General features: G+C 38.6%; 1 protein-coding gene across 4 annotated transcripts in view; it reads right to left on the reverse strand.

Annotated features, from left to right (window-relative positions):
• Positions 1–280: 280 nt before the first annotated feature.
• The window catches only part of grm8a (glutamate receptor, metabotropic 8a), a 351,812-nt gene continuing 331,055 nt past the window's right edge, over positions 281–21,037 (reverse strand). For 3 of the 4 annotated variants that reach the window (XM_041781265.1, XM_041781267.1, XM_041781268.1), the window contains 3 exons: positions 5,328–5,468; positions 3,645–3,750; positions 281–817 (listed from right to left, as the gene is read on the reverse strand). In XM_041781265.1, coding sequence (XP_041637199.1) covers positions 768–817; positions 3,645–3,750; positions 5,328–5,468 — 297 coding nt within the window. In that variant the 3' untranslated portion in view covers positions 281–767. Of the gene's footprint in view, positions 818–3,640; positions 3,751–5,327; positions 5,469–21,037 lie in introns of all 4 variants that reach the window. The other variant, XM_041781266.1, reaches the window with a different exon arrangement.

Below are 21,037 nucleotides of genomic sequence, written 5' to 3' on the forward strand. Positions count from 1 at the left end.
GCAAAACATTCCTTTATTATAAATAAATCTCCTTTTTGTATAAAAACTGGCATGCTTCAACCATGGCATTTTACAGGTTCACGACCCAAGGCTACAACCCGGTTAGCCAAGACAGCAGGAGGAAACACACTCATCTCATTAAGCAAGGGCGATCCATCAGACAACGGTGAGACAAGAATGAAAAAATCGTCACAACCACAAAAATACTTACAGTTAGAGAAGAACAACAAACATGTTTGAGTCTCATAGATTTTCTCTTACATTTCTCTTTTTAAATATCTTTTTAAAATGTACTCTGTTAAATCTCTTTCCCGGCCCCACCTTTGCCCTTTTAGATATAATGTCTACATGGTTTCTGAGAGCTTTTTTTTTTCTCTTTTCTTTTTTTTGTCCCATTTTCAGTTTTTTTAAGGTTTTAAATAGATATTCTGTCCACCACAGTAACCCATGGCATGTCACTTTTTTCATAATGTCTCTTTTTTTTTTTTTTAAAACAGGTAAGTTCGTGGTAGGACCAATGAGCTGTGAGCAGCGGGAAAGCAGGCACACTGACTGGCTGTTTATGTGGTCCCGCCTCTCTGTGGTTTTGATGCGGAACAATACAAAATGTCTCATGCTTAGATTCCGTTTGGCGCTCTGTCATTCCGCCAGTTTTTCCAACCGATAGGCGAAAGAACGGCAGCTCCTCCTTTCGCTTTGCACAGTCCCCAAGACAAGACCCATCATCTGTCCAATCAGTTTCTCTTTCTTCTTCATCCTTGGTCCATTCACATGGCATGATTGCTGTAGCTGACATATGTCGTCTTAGTTGATGAAGCTGCATGATTATAGGGTGGGGAATGGGAAGGATATGATAAGAAGGAGGCAGGAAAAGAAAAGAATGGAGGAAAGAGGCAGATTGGTGGAATGAATGGGGAAAAGAGGAATAAAGGAAAGGACAGTTGAGAGCAGATTTTGCCACAGATGGTCACGTAACAGTGTCAAAGAAACACAGTACACCTGAGTCGTCGGGGCTTTTTGTCAAAGCCATTATGTCTTGGGTCCCCTCAAGCGTTCAATGGTAAATGTCAATATTTTTGCACCAACCGCAGGCCTCTAACTGCTCCATTGTTATTCTCTGGTGCTTTCACAACCTTCTTTTTCTGTCTTTCGACAACACACCGCTGGAATAATGGAAAAAGGGTCCGTCACGAAATAGATAAATAAATATACCAAAGAACTAAGTGTTAGTGCATGCAATCCTTTTTCCATTTTCCCATGGCATGAAAAATGCCCACAGGGTTTTCACTGATAGTCCCTGACCAGCACTCTTAAGTGAAATGTCAGGTTAGTAGATAGTAGCAGTTAACCAGTAACGTAAAATTCATGCCACAAAATTTATTTTAGCATCAACAGTTTGAATGCATGTGCCATAACCAATGCCACCATGAGCATAGCAGAGTGATATGTGACAGACAACAGCTCAGTCTAAGAACAGTTATCAGCATGTTTGCTCTGGTAGTCAGCTAACTAGCTTGAACATCACCCACTCTTGTTGTTGTAATTAACATGCGGCACAGTAAAAAGTAAAAAAAAAAAAAAAAAAAAAAAAAAAAATAAGTTTTCTTTCTTCTGTGAGTTTGACGTCTGTAATAACAGCAACATGCAGCGAGTGTACTCACTTTGCAAAGCATCTCTGTCAGCCTGTCAAGGGCTTTAACACATGCTGCATGTTTCAGTGGATTGAATCGGTATGTCTTTAGCCCAGCAATACAGAGATACATTATTCTCATGACTCACATAAACAACTATATAAAGGTGTGTTTAAACTCACGACTTGCTTGTTTTAAGTATATGGTGTGTCACAGAAGCAGGATGTGGCAATAAACAAGGTCAAAGCAGCAGCTTTAGCTCTGTAGCTGTATAAACTTGGCAGTACTGCTGCTAACATCAAGTAAAAAAGAAAAAACAATAAGTGACTTCACACTGCCTTTAGTAACACTCTAAAACATGGATAATGTAAGTACAAAGTGTAAGTACAAAGCCCTGTTAGTAATGACAAGTTTGATATCTGTAATAACAGCAACATGCAGCAAGTGAGCTCACTTTGTGGAGCATCTCTGTTAGTCTGTCCAGGCTTTTATAACGCACAGTGCATGCTGCAGTGGATTGATTTAAACAAATGTTTAAAGGTGTTTTTAAACACATGACATGCTTGTTTTAAGTCCAGAGAAGTGGGCTTTGGCGTTAAAAGCGGTCAAAGGAGCAGCTGTAGCTCTGTAGATGTAAACTTGTCAGTACTGCTCCTAAAACTTAACCCCTTATCTTAACTTTAATGATAAACATGCTATTTCCATTAAAGTCTGTAGCTGTTAATTTGTTGAGTGCTTTTATTGTGAATACCCACATCAGAAAAAGTAGTCAGTAGCAGCTTGAAGCACAGAAGGAGAGAAATGAAACTTAAAACTACAAATGCAGTTATAAAGTCAACACAGAAAGACTTATAAATACATTTTTAGGGGGAGAAGGGGGGTTTCAACACCTGGATATGCATTTAAACACATTACATCTATGTACTGAACCGTGAAGAGCAAAAAAAATGGCAGTGATAAGAATTGTGCCCCTGTCTTTTACCTATACTTGTTTGATAAATAAATGTACACTATTGTTAATATAGAACTTATTAACTTGCAGAGCTGCAAGGGAAGCCCTGGAGGAGGAGATGAAGCTGTGTAACTACTGGCTAAATGACTGAACTATGACCTGCTTTCTTTAAAGATACTTATAAAGTGCTGACACTTTCATATCCTCCCATTACAGCGTTTAAAACATGCACAGAAATGCATGCACAGCAGTCGCAGACACATGTGTTTATGTTAATAAAGATAAAAACAAGACACACATCAATTAAGAGAACCAGCCACTCATATTTATGGATTCAGACTTGAACAAAAGCCTGCATACTCTCACACATACCCACTCCTGTCATGTCGTCAGCAGATTGCTGACACAGGAGAACCAGCTCAACACAAAAATAGAGCTTTTGAAGTGTGCGAACAGCGCTACACTGACAGGGCTGGGAGAAAACGCACCATGCTTTTATAAAAACGTCAATGCTTGGGCTGTTTAGCCATGCAGAAAAAAGCCAGGCGTGAAATTAATTTTCAAATTGAAATTAATCTTTTTTTTCTTAATTTAAGCTCCACAAAAGCTGCATTTTAACTGTATATATAGGCATGAATGCATAGCAGGGGAAATGTTACTACTCTGCTCACACAACATGTATTTAACGCCAAAAAACTATTATTTTATTACCCACTAGCTGGCAGAGAGAGATAAGCTTTTACATGGACAAGCTAAATAAGCCCTAGAGAGATGTTTGGAACTCATGTGTATGTGTGTAGTGATGTGTGTTTTTATATGTTTAATGTACAAATTTGATACAGAGCCATGTCCGTGATCTTTTAATTACTGAAATATAATTTTTCATTAATGTTAACTTGTGTTTCATCACATTTCCTTTCCCCTCACTGGCTTCTATCTTTGCCTCTTTTCTTTCCACATTCAACATGGCTTTATATTTGTACATTTCTACTTCTAAACTGCAGTCTCCTTTTATATGGTTTATATGTGTAATTATAAAATTTTGGTGTTCTCTTACTCACTGTTGGTCTCCATGCTCTCACACAGCTCCGTCTTCACCTCTCCATTAGGCCGGTCTCCTCCTTTCTGAGTCAGTTTCCCCGACATGGTGGCAGCTGTCACGATTGCCTGTATCATCATGAAATCACACAGACATTTGAATGGAAATAAACACTGTTTTAAACAGTATAAATCCTATTTAACAGGCCAGAAAGGTGATCGAAAATCTGTCTTCAATGAAACATGGTTCAGGCAAAAGTCTTCAAATGTCTTAAACTGGACTTTAGAGGTTAAAGGCCATGAAAAGTCTTAAAAAGTCTTCTTTTGCTTGTGAAATGTCCTAAGTTTTAGACGGCACAGGGTGTGGTTTTCTCATCATGCCCTCTAGTATAGAGTTTGGATATGTTTGGATTGTTGATTTTAATGTAATACACTTCTGCACCATGGGTGAAGTTACCCATTTAGTTGCTTATTTCTTGCCTGTGGTAGGGAATAATAAATAATAAAATGTAGAGTGCAAACTCTCAATTTAGGGTGTATTTTAGTTCTTCATCTGTCACTTTGCTCCATCCTTGCCATAAGTTATCTGACTTTGTCGTGGTTGTTCAATGCAAGTTGGCATTCTTTATTAAGAGTGAAACGTGTTTTGCCCTATGTAAATAATCACATTAGAAATAAAAATTTACATCCAAAGTGAAAGGAAACACAATATTGTGTTAAAAGCACACTTTACTGTTTAGAAAAAAACAACTGTTGATTTTTAAAATTACACCACAAAAAAAAAAAAAAACACTTCCAAAGTGTTAATCTAACCAATAACATAAACTTAGAAAACGTGTTACATGTAACACTACAACAGTTGAATGGTTTTACTGTGCAACACTTAAACAGACTAGTGTCATCTCTTGCTTTCTTCTTATACTTCTTTTTAACAGCAGATTGTAAACATACATTAAGTAATCATCATCAATATCAAATTTGATGGCTTCTTTCACCCGATATTTAATCTATTTAACTTTTATTATATGTTAAAATTATTCTCTTACAGTAGATGAACTTATTTTGCCTTAAATGCCTCTTGCTGCTAGCTAGGTGAAACAGTACCATATCTGTTACAACACCACTGAGGATGTGAAGTGTCCATCGTTCCACAGTTAATTCTTGAACAGTTTTGAGTGTTCCAGCAGTACACTGCCTTTGAGTATATTTTTTTAGTATGGATGCACTCATTGCACATATGCACTCTATTTAGTACTATTTGGTATGTGATCTGGATCATACAAAAGTTCTCTAACCAAGTTGCCCACTAAAAAATATTTACATACCACCCTTTTTCTACAGGTTTTTCCAAAAATAATGCATTATTTTCCTTTTTAACATTTAAACTGTTTAAAATCAGCTAAGTAAAACTGCTAAAATATGTTAAATATATGTTGACAGAACAGAGGCATGGAATGTGCCAGAAATCATCACATTGGGTGTTTACGACCAAAAACTTTCTTTGACCTTATTTATTTTGACATTTCATGAACAGATCATTAAATTAGAAAATTCAGCCCTGGTCCACTGCACCAAGAAATCTCACATTCTTTCATTTTTGATTGTTTGCTGTGAAAAAAAGTAGACATTTTTCTCAGTTCAGGTTTTAAAGCCTCCAATCAGATTTCTAAAAGCATGAAGAAAACCGTGATTTAAAGTCTGCTCACCTTAAAGCTGCGTTTTCGTTTGGGTACGTTCTGCTCCGGGTGGAAAAGGATGATGTAGACCTTGGGCATGTAGAGCATCCCCAGAGACACGGAGGCAGACAGGCTGAGAGAGATGGTCAGGGTGGTTGTTTGGATATACATCTAGAAGGCAGAGAGACAGGAGCAAAAGGAGGGAGAGAGAGGGAGTCATTTGTCGCATTTCAGCTTGTCAGAGATAGTGTGGATCATCCTCTGACTACAGAACTCATCTGACGAGGGGAAAGAGGAGGAGGACAGATGGGGGAGAGGAAGGAAAGGATGGTCTAACAAGAGCGAAATTAGCAGGAAATTTGTGTTGTGACAGCTACAGTGACACACAGGCAGGTAGATCAAATAGTATATGAAATGAAGGCAGGAATTGAGCGTAATTGCCCACGTGCTGCAGAGCTTGTCTCTGTCTAAGACTGTAAAATGGGTTGCTTTTTTTTTTGGCAGGCTGTAGCGCCAGATGGGTGTGGTTTATTGCACCAGGTAGGCTGATAACCACAAAATTTAGACTAAAATGACTTTCAGCTGCTCTTTTTGGAGAGATTGGGTGAAGTTTGGCCCACATGGGATCCTCTAGGAAAAGAAAAGGTTCCTTTGTCCCCCAATGAATCAGTCTATTGTTTTCAGCTGAGAGCTAATTGATTGTCAAACAATAGAAAGGCAGACAGATTTTACCCTGTATTTGGACAACCTGGCAGGCACTAGTTAAAGGGAAATGTCATAGATTTAAAGACAGATATGATGCGACAAACTCTAGGCAGACAGTCAAACTTGTTTGGTACTGAATTAGATAGTTTAATGAACCCATATCAGTCCTTCAAAGTGAGTTTGATGGCATTTATAAGGAAAAAGAAGACAGTCAGGGAGATACACGCTGAGCTGGACTGAGCACTAGTCTTCAAGTCCTTAGTGAGTCTCAGAGAGTGGTTCGGAGGAGGACAGACCTGACACGGCTGACAAGCTCTCCAGACATGGGGGCTTATCAGGCCAGCACTGTCTACGGTACATACAGAGAGACAGCAAGGATGGGTGAGATGGTGAAATGGAATATGAGAAATCATAGTAAAAGAGGCAAGGCAGCAGAAACAAAAGAGAGAGGCGGGGAGACAGGAAAAAACATGAGAGAAAGACTGATGTTATAGGATGGGGCAAGCTAGGAGACGCTGATGAAATGGGAGAGTGCAGCGAGAAAAAAAGTGGCACACTAAACTGTCAAAAAGTGCAAGGACACACTGGTACAGGAAGCACTGGTTACTAGGCTGGCAAGAATGAAGAGTGGAAACAGAGAGAAAAACTGCACTTTTAAGGACAGAGGACATATCACAAAAAAAAAAAAAAAAAAAAATTGCATTTTGCACATTTTTGGGGTATCCAGAGTATCTACCAGCCCATAATATAATCCAGTCCGTAATTCATCACTTTCTACATCTGAAATCAAAAAATCTGACAGTCTATTCAGAATTTGAGCTCACTGTTTATAAAACTGAGTCATTATAACAATATCTGCCCTGGTATCTCCACTGCAGCTGCTTCTACAGGGTCAAAAACCTTCTCTGGTGCTTGATCATTATAGTTTGACTAAAGCACGACACAGACATTCATCATATATGACCTTTAAAAAAACAGAAGGTCTCTATCGCTTTCCCACGTAATTATTGATTAATCACTGCTGGCCTAACTTTAGTTCATCAACAAAAAAGGTTAATAGCTGTTGAATAATCTACAGACATGTAGAAAAGACGACTAAATGTTTATCACTGTAAAGAACAACACATAAATGCTCATTGTCTTATCAGGGAAACACTTAAAAACAGACATTTAAATATAACTGCAACAAGGGAAATGTGAGGTTAGCTTTCCCAAACCCACAGTGGTTGAAGTCAACAAAATAATATCATCTCACTGCTCTTAATTTTTTAAACTATCTATCAATAATTCAGAATCCATTTTAGACTAAATTATCAGTTGTGTACGCAAAAAGAGTTACGCTTGGAAAAAAGCATTAGGAATTCAAGAAAATTTGGACCAAAAAAAAAAAAAATCAGGAAAAACAGCCTCCAGCAAACCAGGCAAACATAAATTATGTGCTTCACACATAGTAACTAAAACTTGGAGTCCTTCCACTCCTACAGATAACGCATGACCTGAATTCTTCACTCCATAGAAACACAGAAAAATAATGAAAAACCTGAATGGCTCTGTCAACTCTTTAAATCATCAGTAGACTCTGCTGGTTGGCACGTGATTTTATTCCATGATGATAAAAGGCTTCAAACACTTGTAGGATGCCAGAAACAAGATTAGAGACGTCCTTTCTTTATCATGTCTTTGATTAAAACATTGCATCAACCCCCAGGTCAAATTTCAGTCAAATAAAACATCTCTAAGTTCATAAAATTAAGCTTCAAAATCATGAAAATGAGGCAGTAGAATCTGCTCCAGGGTGGTGTGGGCATGTCAGTTGAATGATCTGAAGCCACGCCCACTCAGGAGAAATACAATGCTCTCAAATTAAAAAACAATGTTACAATCTGAATTGAGGAAAGCTCTCACACCATTAGCCTGCCTCTTTACCTTTTGTTGACCATAGATGAAGAGATGAAGTTTGTTTTCTGGCTCAAATCTCTGTTATGATGCTTTAAATGATCTTAGGCCACTGTGGCTGATGGATTTGGCAAATTTACCTCACAATGAACAGAAAAACAGCATTTAACTGGCTTTTAACTTTCAATAAAGGCAGTGACATCAGCTAACAACAGACTGTACTCAGATGAACTGCTCTTGGATTTTATATTGTAGTGTTAGAGGGACGTGGTCATTTCCCACTGTGGGCTTGAGACATCACCACCCCACATATTGGCCCCACCCAAATTAAACCCAGCCAGGAAAGAGGTGAAAAACTTTCTAATGGTCTAAATCCAAAATTCAGTCACATGTAGATCTCAGTGTTTTCACGTTTACAGCAACCATATTCCAACATATCTAGTGTGTTAAGACACAAATTATGGATTTGACTTTACAGGGTCTTTAAAGTCTCTGTACAGTGGTTAAAAAAAATATCTTTCTTTGAGGTTTGTTGTGTATGACATGCCACTGTGTTATGAACCAGCAGGCCAAATTTCAGTCATGAAAAACATTTCTATGTTTAAAAAATTAAGCTTTGAAATCATGGAAAATGAAGCAGTAAAATCTTTTTCCTAAATCCTAAACATTGTGTCTGGGGAAACCAGGCACCGCTCATCACCTGCCCAATATCATCCCAAAGGTAAAATATGGTTGTGGCAGCATCATGTTGTGGGGGCATTTTTCAGCTGCATGGACTGGGAAAGCTCAGTGGAGCAAAAACAGAGATATCCTCAATGAAAACCTACTCCACTGTGCTCTGGACCTCAGACTGGACAGAAGGTTCAACTTCCAACATAACATTGACCCAAAGCACACAGTCATGACAACACAGGGGCCAGAGCACTGAGTTCAACTCTATAAAACAGGAGAGACCTGAAAAAGGTTGTCCACCAATGGTCCCTATCCAATCTGACTCAGCTTGAGAGGATTTGCAAAGAAGAATGGCAGGAAGTTCCTCAATCCAGGTGTGCAAAGCTTGTTGTTTCATATTTGAAAGGACTTGAGGCTGTTATTGCTGCCAAAGGTGCTTCAACTAGGTAACGAGTAGATTAATGAGAAAATAATCAATTTAAACATCCGAACTGAGATGCAGCAACATAACAAAATCGAAAACAATGAAGAGGGTTTGAATACACTCTGAATGCAAGCCAAAAATCTAGAGCAAGCCCCACATATTGTCATGATGATATGTGCATTAACCTTTAATAATACAGAGTTTGCATGGACTTAACACACATGTTCAACTTAAACTTCATTTTTGCCTAAGGTATGGATAAGAGAGCTGGTTTGCCGAGGGTAAAACCTTTGCCCGCAGCTCCCCTACAGGCTCTGCTGGAGTTTACTCTCACTTCCATCTGTTGTCTCACACGGCACCCCCAAGATCACACAAAAGCACAAACCTACACACAAAACAAAGAAATAGCAGAGATTGAATTTCAAAGGTCCAGGAAAGAGATATGCATGAGAGAATTGTGAATTTGTATTGTTTCTCTCATATTCCAAGCCAACAAATTGCCCTCAATAGAAGAGTACTGATACCAGGATCAGTGAGTGGCTGTATCAGAGAGGAACAGATGGACGGTATTTTCTGTTGGAGAGCCACCGGGATGAAACTGAGATTGAGGAAAATATTGAGAGAAAGTCTAAAGGCAGGTGTGGAAATGGAAATACCTGCAGAGAAGAAATGGTAATAAAAATGAGAGGAAAAGAGAGATTTTCTTAAGCTGTGAACTTGCTTTTATCCAAACAGCAGACGAGGCCCTGATAGCCGCTTCCATTACATTTAGCCTTTGGTAAAAAGTTGTGGCTTCCAGCTGTTATTTACACAAAGACACACTGAAGACTCAAACTGTCCTCCACCTTCATGTCCACAGCTGATAATGGCTAAATATGTGCGTACTGGGGGAATTCTATTATCCCAAAAGTCACACTCTGAAAGTAGACGATTAGCTACGGGCGGCTGCACAGAATGTGCTCCCTTAAGGTTTAAAACATTTACAGATGGAGACACTGGTCCGTGATAGGAGGAGATTTAGACCGGGGAACAGACCGGTAGAGTGACGACTGCTTTTTACACCTGGGAATAAAGAGTGGAAAGGGAGGGATGTGTACACAAATACTTGGCTTTGTGTACTTTAAGTCAGTAAAGTTGAAAAAAGTAAAAGTGATGCTCCAGCTAAATTATTGTTCAGTGTCAGGGAGGTACTCTGCTGATAACGCACAAGCTTTTATATTGTCCTCTCAAGGGTACTTCGTTTATTTTATGAGAAAAGTGCTCATCTCAGGATTTTCCTCTGCTGGACACCTTGTTAGTTTTCAATTAGAGCAACAAAATAGGTCTACTGGTGTTTAATACACACCTTTATTTTACAGTATAATTTAGCCTCATTCATAAACGTAAATGCTGTCTTATTTTTCCCATAAATCTTATCTTAAAAAGGAACTATACTTGGATGTTTTAGTTTTAATATACCATAAACATGATGAGAAAGAAGGCCATGAAACAGTGGGCTCTTGTAGATGCAAACTTTCATTGTAAACAGTGGTGTGGTGTAAGGTAATGAAAAAATAGTTGCTCAATGGCATTTAACTTCACTTAAGGAAGTGGGAAGAGAAGTAAAAGAAGAGTCATTTTCCTGACCTTTTATTTGCTTGACAGAATATAGGCACGATTTCTCCACACACCTACACCACAGGCACACCCAACACTGAGGACAAATGCTCAATGATAAAGCATTAAAGTCCCTAAAAGGTGATTAAAACATCTGTATTTTAGGTTTGTTTATGACAGGCCACAGTGTTATGAACCACCAGGCCAAATTCCAGTCATGAAAAACATCTCTAAGTTAACAAAAATCAAGCTTCAAAATTTTAAAACGAGGCAGTTATATCTGCTATAGGATGGTGTGGGTGTGTCAGTTGACTGAGCCAAAGCCACAACTACTCACAAGAAATACAGTCCTCTCAAATAGTAACAAGTGCTACAACCTGACTGGAGGAATCATTTGTTTCTTTTGCTACATTTATGTCAACAGGCCTCAAGTCGCATTTTCATTTTCATATCCTGTATTCAACTCTTCAGATATTCCTTATATCTCGTTTTCTGAGTTATGTGAAGTTAAGTCTCTGTCCCGTTTATCAGATGTCTTTATTATTGAGTTGCTGCTGAAAATGCTCCATTTCCTTATGTTGCTCTTCAAAATAAAGGTCCTTGGATTGGATTGGAAGCTTTTTGTGACAGACTTGGCAGGAACAGAATGTATCTATCAATGGATACTTTACTAAACTCCAGCATCCCAATGCAAGGAGAGGTTGAACTGTGGCTGCTTTGAGAGAGACAAAGCCACACCCCTCTTCTTTTAATCATCCAGGACTAAAGACATGGGAAATATGGACTAAAACACACCTTCAGCAGGTGTCTGTTTCTGCTGCATCTGGTTCAAGTGAAAAATACACAAGTACTCCAGCAGTTAGCCTCCCCCCTGACATTACTGTAAACTCTGGCTAGAGTGCATCTGCCTGGCTCAGAAGTTGGGGATTAAATTTACTGTTTCCCAGCACAAATTTCGCTGTTATTATAGTTTGAGGAGGATTCTAGGGTCAGTCTGATATTTTCTTTAATATATTGTGGATTACAAAGGTGAAAGCAGCTTTAGACTCAGCTCTGAGGAAACCACATACAGACATGCATGCTTTTCATCAGTGGACACTGCTGCTTGTAAGTTGCTGAATAACTGCATGATATAATTTCCAGGAGACATGGCTGCTCCTAAGAGACAAGCAGCATGAAAGCCGGGCCACCAGTCAGTGAGTCAAATACAGAGAAAGCAGTCTTCTTTTCCCAGCGGGGCATGACAGCCTACACTGTCGACTACTCTGAGTTGACTTGGCCCTGCTATAATTGACTGACGGCTTATGAACACTACATCAGAGGCAAATTAACTAAATTATGGCCCATCTCCTCCATGCACTGTAATTTCCACTTACATAGAGAGGAGAGACATATGACATGTACAAATTAAGATGAGCCCTGAAACATATGTTCTAGAAACTGGCTTTTTCCCCTCTGCACATTATGTGGGCTCTGAAAATAAACAGCTGTGGAATATAAAGTCCCTGCCAAAGAGACGTCAGCGGTGTAACAACGTAGTTTAATCACTGCCTTTAAAAGCAGGTTGTAGGAAATGAGCGCAGTCTGAGTAAGACACTTAAAGCAGGCTGAATAGTCGTGTATATGCACACATAGACATATGAATCAGATCAGACATGGGTTATAAAAGGAAGCACACACACATAAACACACACAAATCTCAGCTTTTCATGCTTGATGAAGCAAGACACGAAACATTCCAAGTCATTACACAGCTTCTCTGATTATTGCAACTCCTTTCATACGTACCACAGAGTGAGAGAAAAAGTGGTGAAATCAAAGAGCTCTGGCCAGCAACACAGCCAACAGCAGAGAGAGAGAGGGAGAGAGAAAGAGATGGACGGAGAATGAAAGACATGATGGGCAAGTGGGATGGTGAAGTAAGAAAGGAAAGAGGAGGAAAAAGGGAGGGCAACCATGAGCTGACGGACGAAAGGGTGAAGGAGAAAGACGCAGTGATGGCAGAGTAGAGCTGAAGGCCAGCATCTGAACTGAAGAACAAAGTCCTGTAGCTGTCTCTGATAAAAATGGAGGATTTGTCCCATAGGACACTTCCAAAGAAGCTCATGCATGCTCAAATTAACACTCAAGTATGACGGCGTGCTCGGCTGAAAACACAGGTTTTATTTTGTGTTGCCAAGTCGTGGCTAGTTGTTATTTGCTGGCTTGGCTTTGCTCAGTGTGGCATTTTTGATGAAGCAGTTTAATTGACAGTAACTTTGGAAGCATTTCACTTCTGATAAATTATCCTTATTAAGAATCCTGGCAGTGTTTGAGAACTGAGTATATGTATTCTAGAGAGGGAGTCATCCTATATTAAATAGAAGCATGCTGTTATCTCCTTAAACTGTATGGATTGAAATAATTCAGCTCAGTCCAGATCTCCACTCTCATTTACTCTTGGAGGAATGTTCCTGATGACTGTGGATGTTTACGGCTGTCCTGCTGTCAAATCATTAAGTGTGAGAGGGCTCAGCATTCAGCCAATAGCTGAGGCCTTATAGGTGGGTATTTTTGAAAATGGTTCTGGCCTTCCATAACATGAGAGAGACACAAGATTTAAACAAAAGAAAAAAAAATCTCTGCTTACAGCATGTATGTGCAGACTGGAATTCGGGCTTGTGCTGTCACATGTGGCAGTTTCTCCTTTCTTTGACACCACCGGTGTGCAACATTATCACAAGTGTGTACGTAGCTAAACCTGCGCTAACATGACATTTGACATACTTACACATAAACACACAGTTGCTCTCCCACTTTTTTGCTGAAGAGAGATGCCTGTATGGACTACAGAGGTCATATAACACTCCAAAGACACAAATCTTGTCGTCAGCAGGTTTAGATCATGTTTGGGCTGATGGGTCAACTTTGAAAATGAAATGGACATCACAGAAGAATCACAATTAAATGTTCACATGTCAAGGAGATTGTTGTTGTCTTTGAGTGTGCAGCTTTGCCCACAGTGAAGGAAAGACTACTGTTAGCATGGTGTGCTATTTAGATCACATACAACCGTGTATTTGACAGTTTTCATGTGGATAGCAGAGGCGGAAGAAGAAAATTCAACTTAAGTAAAAGCAGAGTTACTCTGGTTGAAATTCATTTCACTATCAGTAAAAGTACCGCTCTATAAATCAACTTCAACTTCAATCAAGTAAAAGTAAATCATTCAAAGATTACTCAAAGTAATAAGTTGCTTCTTTTGATACCCAAGAGGCTTGTATAGTGAAGATGATATATCTTTAGCATAAAAAAAATAAAAACAAGAGAAAATGATTCCCTACCCAGGTTGTTTGTTATTATCATCATGCATAATCAAAGCCAAACTACTTCAGTTTTATGTCGTTGGCAGAAAACTTGGACCCCTTGTTTTGGTTTTTAAGTGTTTCATTTTTTGTACTCAGAACTTTATGCTTTGAAATTGCAGTGAAATACAATACTCCCCCCAAAAACTACTCAAAAAGTACAAGTAGACAAAAAGATACTCAATTGTACTAATTTGAGTGAGTTAGTTACTTTCTTACCCTGGTGGATGGAGATGTTTTTGAAAACAAGTGTGTGGATGGGATTATTTTGAAGATGTAAGAGGAAAAACTCTATAATATGTAAGGGCAAGGCCAGAATGTCTGAACGACAAACTGATACACCAAGTCAACAATTCTCCACGTGTACCATGTGCTATTACCACTGCACAGAGACAACATGACTGTCAAACCAGCTAGGACAGTCTATTTGGATACTCATATAATGACATAATATTGGTTAGAGTTCAACCAGCAACTGTGCAAACTGCTGACTTTTAGTCATGTGTCTCAGTAGCTGTAAAGTTTTGTCATCAAATATATATCTGACAAATGCATTCAAACAATATAAAAATAAACTACAAAGACACATTTACAAGGACTCTCTCTGTTTTGTTTAGCTACTGTAATGATGGTATCCATAAACACAGTAGTTTGAAAGTCACCAGTTAACACAATGGCCGAGTAAACCAGTAAACCAGGACCAGAAACAGAATGCAAACATCGTGTTCTGACCAGCAAACATCACTCTAGGCTGATCTGATGCTACTATTGGTTACTGATGTTACTCTAATGTAAGTTCTGGTCTGAGTAACCTCTTAGAGTGTTACCATCCTTATAGTTTACATCCTGCACGTAGTTTTATACAACTCTCCGGTGTGCCCACTAGGGGTATCCTCCAGTAACGTGTAAGGTGTAGGCAGTTATATTAACAAAAATGCTCATGATGCAGTCGTACGCATATGTGAACACAAGGTGAACCACCAAGTATTTTATATCTGTGGCCTACAAGAAAACCATCATTAATATGTAAATGACAATGACAATATCTAATTTCTTCATGTTTTGTTAGTAAGTGAGGGTTCTTTGTTTAGTGTTCAAATTGGAGACTGGAGTTGGATCGAGCACAACAGAGATTTATGTTGACAGAGATTGTTGTGTTGTTGCAGTCAGAGATCTTTCACCAGATGACACATCCCCTTTAGTCTCCAAGCTCTCATTAAAATTAATGGCAGCTGGCCACTTATTTTTATCTCACAAGTCAAAGGACAGTCAGATAGATTGAGAGATTGAGAAAAGGAGAAGTATAGGGGAACAAGAGCATTCATTTCTCCCTTGTCATTACCACATCTCTACTCCAACTATCTCAAATGAATCATCAACAATGCTCGGTTAGTATTTCTATCTATCTCTTGGTCCTTTATACTTGATCTGAATTGAAACTTTTGCCTCCCATTCTCCTCCCTTTAGATTTTATTCTATCTATTTCAGCTCTTTTCCTTTAAAAGGATCATTTGTGCATTGACTAATAAGTTTTGGTGTCCTTGATGGTTGCCAAATCAAACCGAACACATTTTACAAGTGAGATGATCTAATAGACAGCCCGAGGGTTTGAAAGTAACTTCACACTTCCAATGTCAAAACCTCTTGGTGTGAGACAGAGGGTGTGCGTCTGTGTTGCTATGTGTCTAATTGCCACCTCCTGTTTCAGTCCACAGACACCATGGGACCACTCATCACTTTAATCACCAGAGCCATGGGAGGGATTTCTTTATTTATTAATTTTAAAAATGGGAGCGTGACCGAACCATGACGACACAGGCCTAGCCTACAAATGTATCCTCAGAGAATTACAGTTTTCTAGGATGAAGCCACAGCATCAACATTTGCAGCAAATTTAGCAGAAAAGTTAAATCCATACTAATTATCAACACTCTCTATACACATTCTCTGTGAGCTAGCATAGCTTTCAGCCATATTATGAACACTGACATGTAAAGACATTGACACTTATGATATCTTACTATTGCACCTGCCAATGTGTAAGAAGCAGGAAAAACAGAAAGAGTAAAGCTATGGAGAACTTTAGTATGTGTCAAATTGTGATGGCTCAAGACAGAGCATCTCCAAAACTGGGCTGTACCAATCTGCAGTGGTCAGTATGTACCAAAAGATTTCTAAGGAAGGAAAACCAGTGAATTGATGACCAAGACTCAATGAGGGAGACAGCTGGTTCAGAGAGAGACCTATTTCAAAAGATGTCCAGCCAACTGAAGCTAGTGGTCTCATTATTAGTTAAATTGGGGATCACCAGAGTGCAGTGAATGTATCTCAAGTGATTGTAGCATAAAGACACCTGTCTGGAAGGTCTAGTTGCTGGATAATCAGTATTCCTGGCTACCATTACACCATGAAGACAAAAGAACACTCCAAAAAACTCAGAGAAAATGTTACTGAAAGTTACAGGGGATACAAAAAATTAATACAAAAAAGGCAGTAAACATTCGCCAGAGTTCAGGTAAATCTATCATCAAGAAATGAATGGACTATGGCACATGTGTAAATCTGCCAAGATCAGGACGTCCTCACAAACGGAGTGACCATGCAAGAAGAAGATTAGAGAGAGAGGCCACCAAGACACCTATGACTACTCTGAAGGAGTTACAAGCTTCAACAGCTGAGGTGGGAGAGACTCTGCATACAACAACTGTTGCCCAGGTTCTTCACCAGGCAAAGCTTTAGGGGAGAGTGGCAAAGAAAAAGCCCCTGTTGAAGAAAACTCATTAAATCCGGACTAGAGTTTGCCAAAAGGAATGGTGAAGTTCTTTGGTCTGATGAGACCAAAATGGTACTTTTTGTTTGGTGAACATCAAACACACTATACCCGCTGTGAAGCATGGTGGTGGCAGCATCATGCTGTGGGGATGCTTCTCAGCAGTTGGCCCTGGAAGGCTTGTAAATGTAGAGGGTAAAATGAATGTGGCAAAATACAGGAAAATCCGGGAAGGCAATATCATTCAGTGGGCAACAGAACTACGGCTTGGGAGAAAATTCTTTTTAAGTAGAATATCAATAAAAGGGTAAAACATTCACAGGGATGAATACTTTTAATAGGTACTGTTTGTCACAGTTGTTAAAGCAGCTAAGAACTTCACAGGTTCTTCACTATGTCTTGTGCATCACTGTCAAAAATAAAGTGATATAGAAGGTAATGTTAAAGGAATGAACATGCTCATTTTCTCAGTCAGCTTTCATTCAAACAAGCAAATATTGTAGTGAATAGTGGCAGCTTGTCAACTACAGTGGTTTTCCCCTCCAGATGTGAATATTTGTGACCAGAGTCCAGTCTCCCTCCACAGAACTACAACAGATAAAATGTCCCTTCTCTGGTACCTTTACATGGCTGCCACACAGTACTTGATGATGTTTTCATGTGCTGGTTTCTATGTGACCCTTGTAACAGCAACTCCAGCTTCACACTCTCTGTGGTTATCAAACCCTAGGTCAAGTTATTGCTGGAACGAACTACGAGACAGACACTATTATCAGCTCCTGTAATGTTTCTGGGACCACAGCTCTGGTTTATCGCTCCTCAGCACTAAACAGCGTGATGACAGGATTTACAAGGAACTTCTTTGGGGAGAAGATTTCCATCCAGTTCGGTTCAGGACAATTAAAATTGTTTTTCAGGACAGTTCAGGGACCTTGCCAAAAAAGTTCATCTGGAGCCTTGTCTTTTGCTGAGCAGCTCTCAATAAGAATTAAATGCATCATTGCTCACAGATCTCTAGAGTCAGAAGCCGCTTAGCAACAACTGTTTAAGAGACAATAAACAGTAAGACTGCATAGAGCTACTGTCATGCATTTGGTCATACCAATTTTAAAAGCTGATTAGGCCTTAGTAATTACTCTCCTGAAAATAGAGTGATAAGGCGCTTTCTTTGTTGCCTTTAAAAAAAGGAAAATGGATCAAATGGCAAGACTAGAGAATTATAAACATCAACAAAGAATTCAAAGATGAGCATCATTACTAATTCATTAGTAATGTTTCATATAGCTTCAATCTCTGGGTGTAAAATAGATGTATTTCCTCCAATAACCTTTTACTTTTTTCTTCAATTATGCAGTAAGTTCAGTCTGAGGCTTGGTAGCAAAGCATCTCACATGTTATGCCTCTAACATTAAAATAATCTAAGCATGATCACAAAATACTGCTTATGAACAAATGTTGACATCTGTGCATCTTTAAATACCCACAAAATCTTGAGTTCATCACCAAAAAGGAAAAATGCACCAATTAAAGTACACTAAAAACCAGCAACTACAGCATTTGAAAAGAAGTGGATTTCCATTTTCACTCTAAAATTTCAAAGGTGAGAGGAGTAGGAGGGATTTTTCAGTTCTTATGTATAAAAGTTTTGTTGCTTTTTAGTCTCTCAAGAATCTGTTTCAAGCAGAGCTTGTTAAATCCCTGAGCAGCTCCTCTAAACACGCCCATCACAGACATTTTTCAAACATGTTGCAGAGATGAAAACCTTCTCAAAAACAGCTCTGACCAAGGATTCTTCAATGTATTTTTTTATCTTTGTCCATACTGCTTAATTGGACCCATGCGTAGTCACCATTGTACACAAGTGCCTCATTACTTCGCACAAAACAGCACTTAGAGACATTTTTCCTTACATCTGATCCAAACTGCTCTGAGGTCTGAGAGAGTGTCATAAAGGAGTGAATGGGGTATTTGTTGTTGTATGTGGGTTTGCTCTGCTACAGCTTGTTAGTGCACTTCTTGTTTACTTGCAGATCTCTACAAGGTTGGAGTTTCTGTTGTGTGTCAGGATTTCAAGGAATGCATATAGTGTGAGGAGTGAAGATAAGTCTTCTAGGTGACATGGTTGTGGCCCCGCTGCGCACAGCCTGGGCCAATTAAAATACCCAGCGAGGACGCACATGGAGTGTCATCAGTCAGCAGACTGCTGACCAAGTTCTGGGAAGTAAAATGTGTCACATTTTCAGCATGGGATTAACTGCTTGTCATCCTGAATGTAAAACATGCCTCTCTCTGCTGCTGATCTTAAGCAACTTTGACAGAATTTTCTTAATTATACAAAATGATTACCCGTTGTGACAGCATGTTTCACTGAATCAGTGGTTCACAAAGTGGTATGGGTGTCATGAGAGGGGGGCGTGGTAAGGCAAGGCAAAGCTAAGCAACACCAGCTGATAACTTCAGCACTGCAGACGAGGAGCAGTTCATCGATGTCACCTCAGTTTCAAAGATGTGGTTGCTGTTTGAGAGAGGCTGTTCCGCTGTTGCCTCAATCCTGACAAAATACAGATCCAAGCTGGAAAATGAGCTGAGAGTGGCAGTTTCACAGCTGCACCCAAGACTTAAGAACATCTGTAGCACAAAACAAGCCCGCAGTAGTCACTGGAATTATTGCAGGACTGAAAGTACACAGTAACTCGAACATCAATTTAACACAGAAACACTGAGTTAACTAACTCAGGTTTTTGTTACCTGTTAAAAACATTCATTATAAACAAATCACTTGTGCGTCTTGGCTATAAAAACAAAAGAACTAAATTTATTTGAGGTTATTTATTTTGTTTTTTTTTTCTGCACTGTAACACTGAACAGTAAAAGGGAGTTAGAAAAATTCTGATGCGTTAACTTGAAAATCTAAAACCGCTATTTCAGCTCTATTTTTCTGAACTGACAGAACTCATTTTTAGTTTTAAGTAAACAGTGCTCAAACAATTTGGGTATTTTTTGTCATTGCACTCAGATTATTTGACTAGTATCCCTTAATCTGCAGAGCCCAGAATACCTTTGAGCATTAGACTCTTTTGCACCATGAGTGAAGGTACTGACAGAGTTAGCCAAAACCAACAAAATAACTAAACTAAAATGTTAAAAATAATGGTAGCTAACTGAACTTAGAACAAAAACAAGGCCTTATCAAAAAATAAAACTACCTAACTGTATTCTTGCAAAACTAACCAAAGTGAAATAATGTTGAGTGGATGGCACAACAAACCTGAAGAGTCATCAGCTTTACCATAAACAGTTCAAATTTGCTTTAATTTAAAATTGCAAAATAGCTATTTTAACTTTTTTAATGTATTTTTGTCATTATACTCAAATTATTCAACAATAATCCCTTAATATGCAGAGTTTTCCCAGAATACCTTTGGGCATAAGACACTTTTGCACCATGAGTGAAGTTACTAAATGAGTTAGAGAGGTCCCATCTGGCAAACTAACAAAATAACTAAAAAGAAACTGTTGAAATAATTTTAATTAACTTAAACTAAACAAAAAAAACAAGTCTTTCCCAAAAAATGAAAACTGACTTAAATTTTACTGTGTCCTTATTAAACTAAAGTGAAACAAAATTAGGGACAAAATCTCCTTAGTTTTAGTCTTTGACACAGGCAGACTGACTGGCATGAACAACCAAGCCAGTCGAAAGTGAAATGCTGTGATTTGATTTTAGACTGCACAAAATTGATTTTTTAAATCATATTCTTAAAAATTGTATGATGTCCACTTTTTCTGGCCCTTATTGGTCTTCCCCTGGCAAAGTATCCCATACTACCTGAAAAAAACTAAAACTAACACTAGAACTAATAAAAACTAACCTTAAAAAAACATTGTTTGCAAAATAAAAACCAAAAATAAAGTATGAAACAAGCAGTAAAAACAAATAAAACTGGACTTAAATTTAAAAAAAAAAGGGAAAAATGAAATAGAAATAAAAAACTGATGGTAAAAAGACTTTAAACTTGGTCTTAACCCCAGTACACAATGGATGGTATACTGAATATGATGGAAGAGGACTTCCTGGTTCAGTGTGAACCCTTCAGTTATTCCCACATGTAAACACGTAAGTTTGCCAACCACGAAAGGCACAAATGTTCAAGTATGTGAAAGAGGGTTACAATGAAGTTAGCATTTGATTCTCAGCTTTGAACCCTTTAAATTAGTATTGCACACGTAAAATAATAAAGTTAGCATCAGTATGTAATACTCAAACATATGAAGTTAGTGTAATTGAAGTGCATTTAAACTATGTTATTTGAACTCTGCAAAGTCAAGTTTA

This window comes from Cheilinus undulatus, linkage group 23, assembly GCF_018320785.1.
Source record: "Cheilinus undulatus linkage group 23, ASM1832078v1, whole genome shotgun sequence".
Taxonomy (NCBI): domain Eukaryota; kingdom Metazoa; phylum Chordata; class Actinopteri; order Labriformes; family Labridae; genus Cheilinus; species Cheilinus undulatus.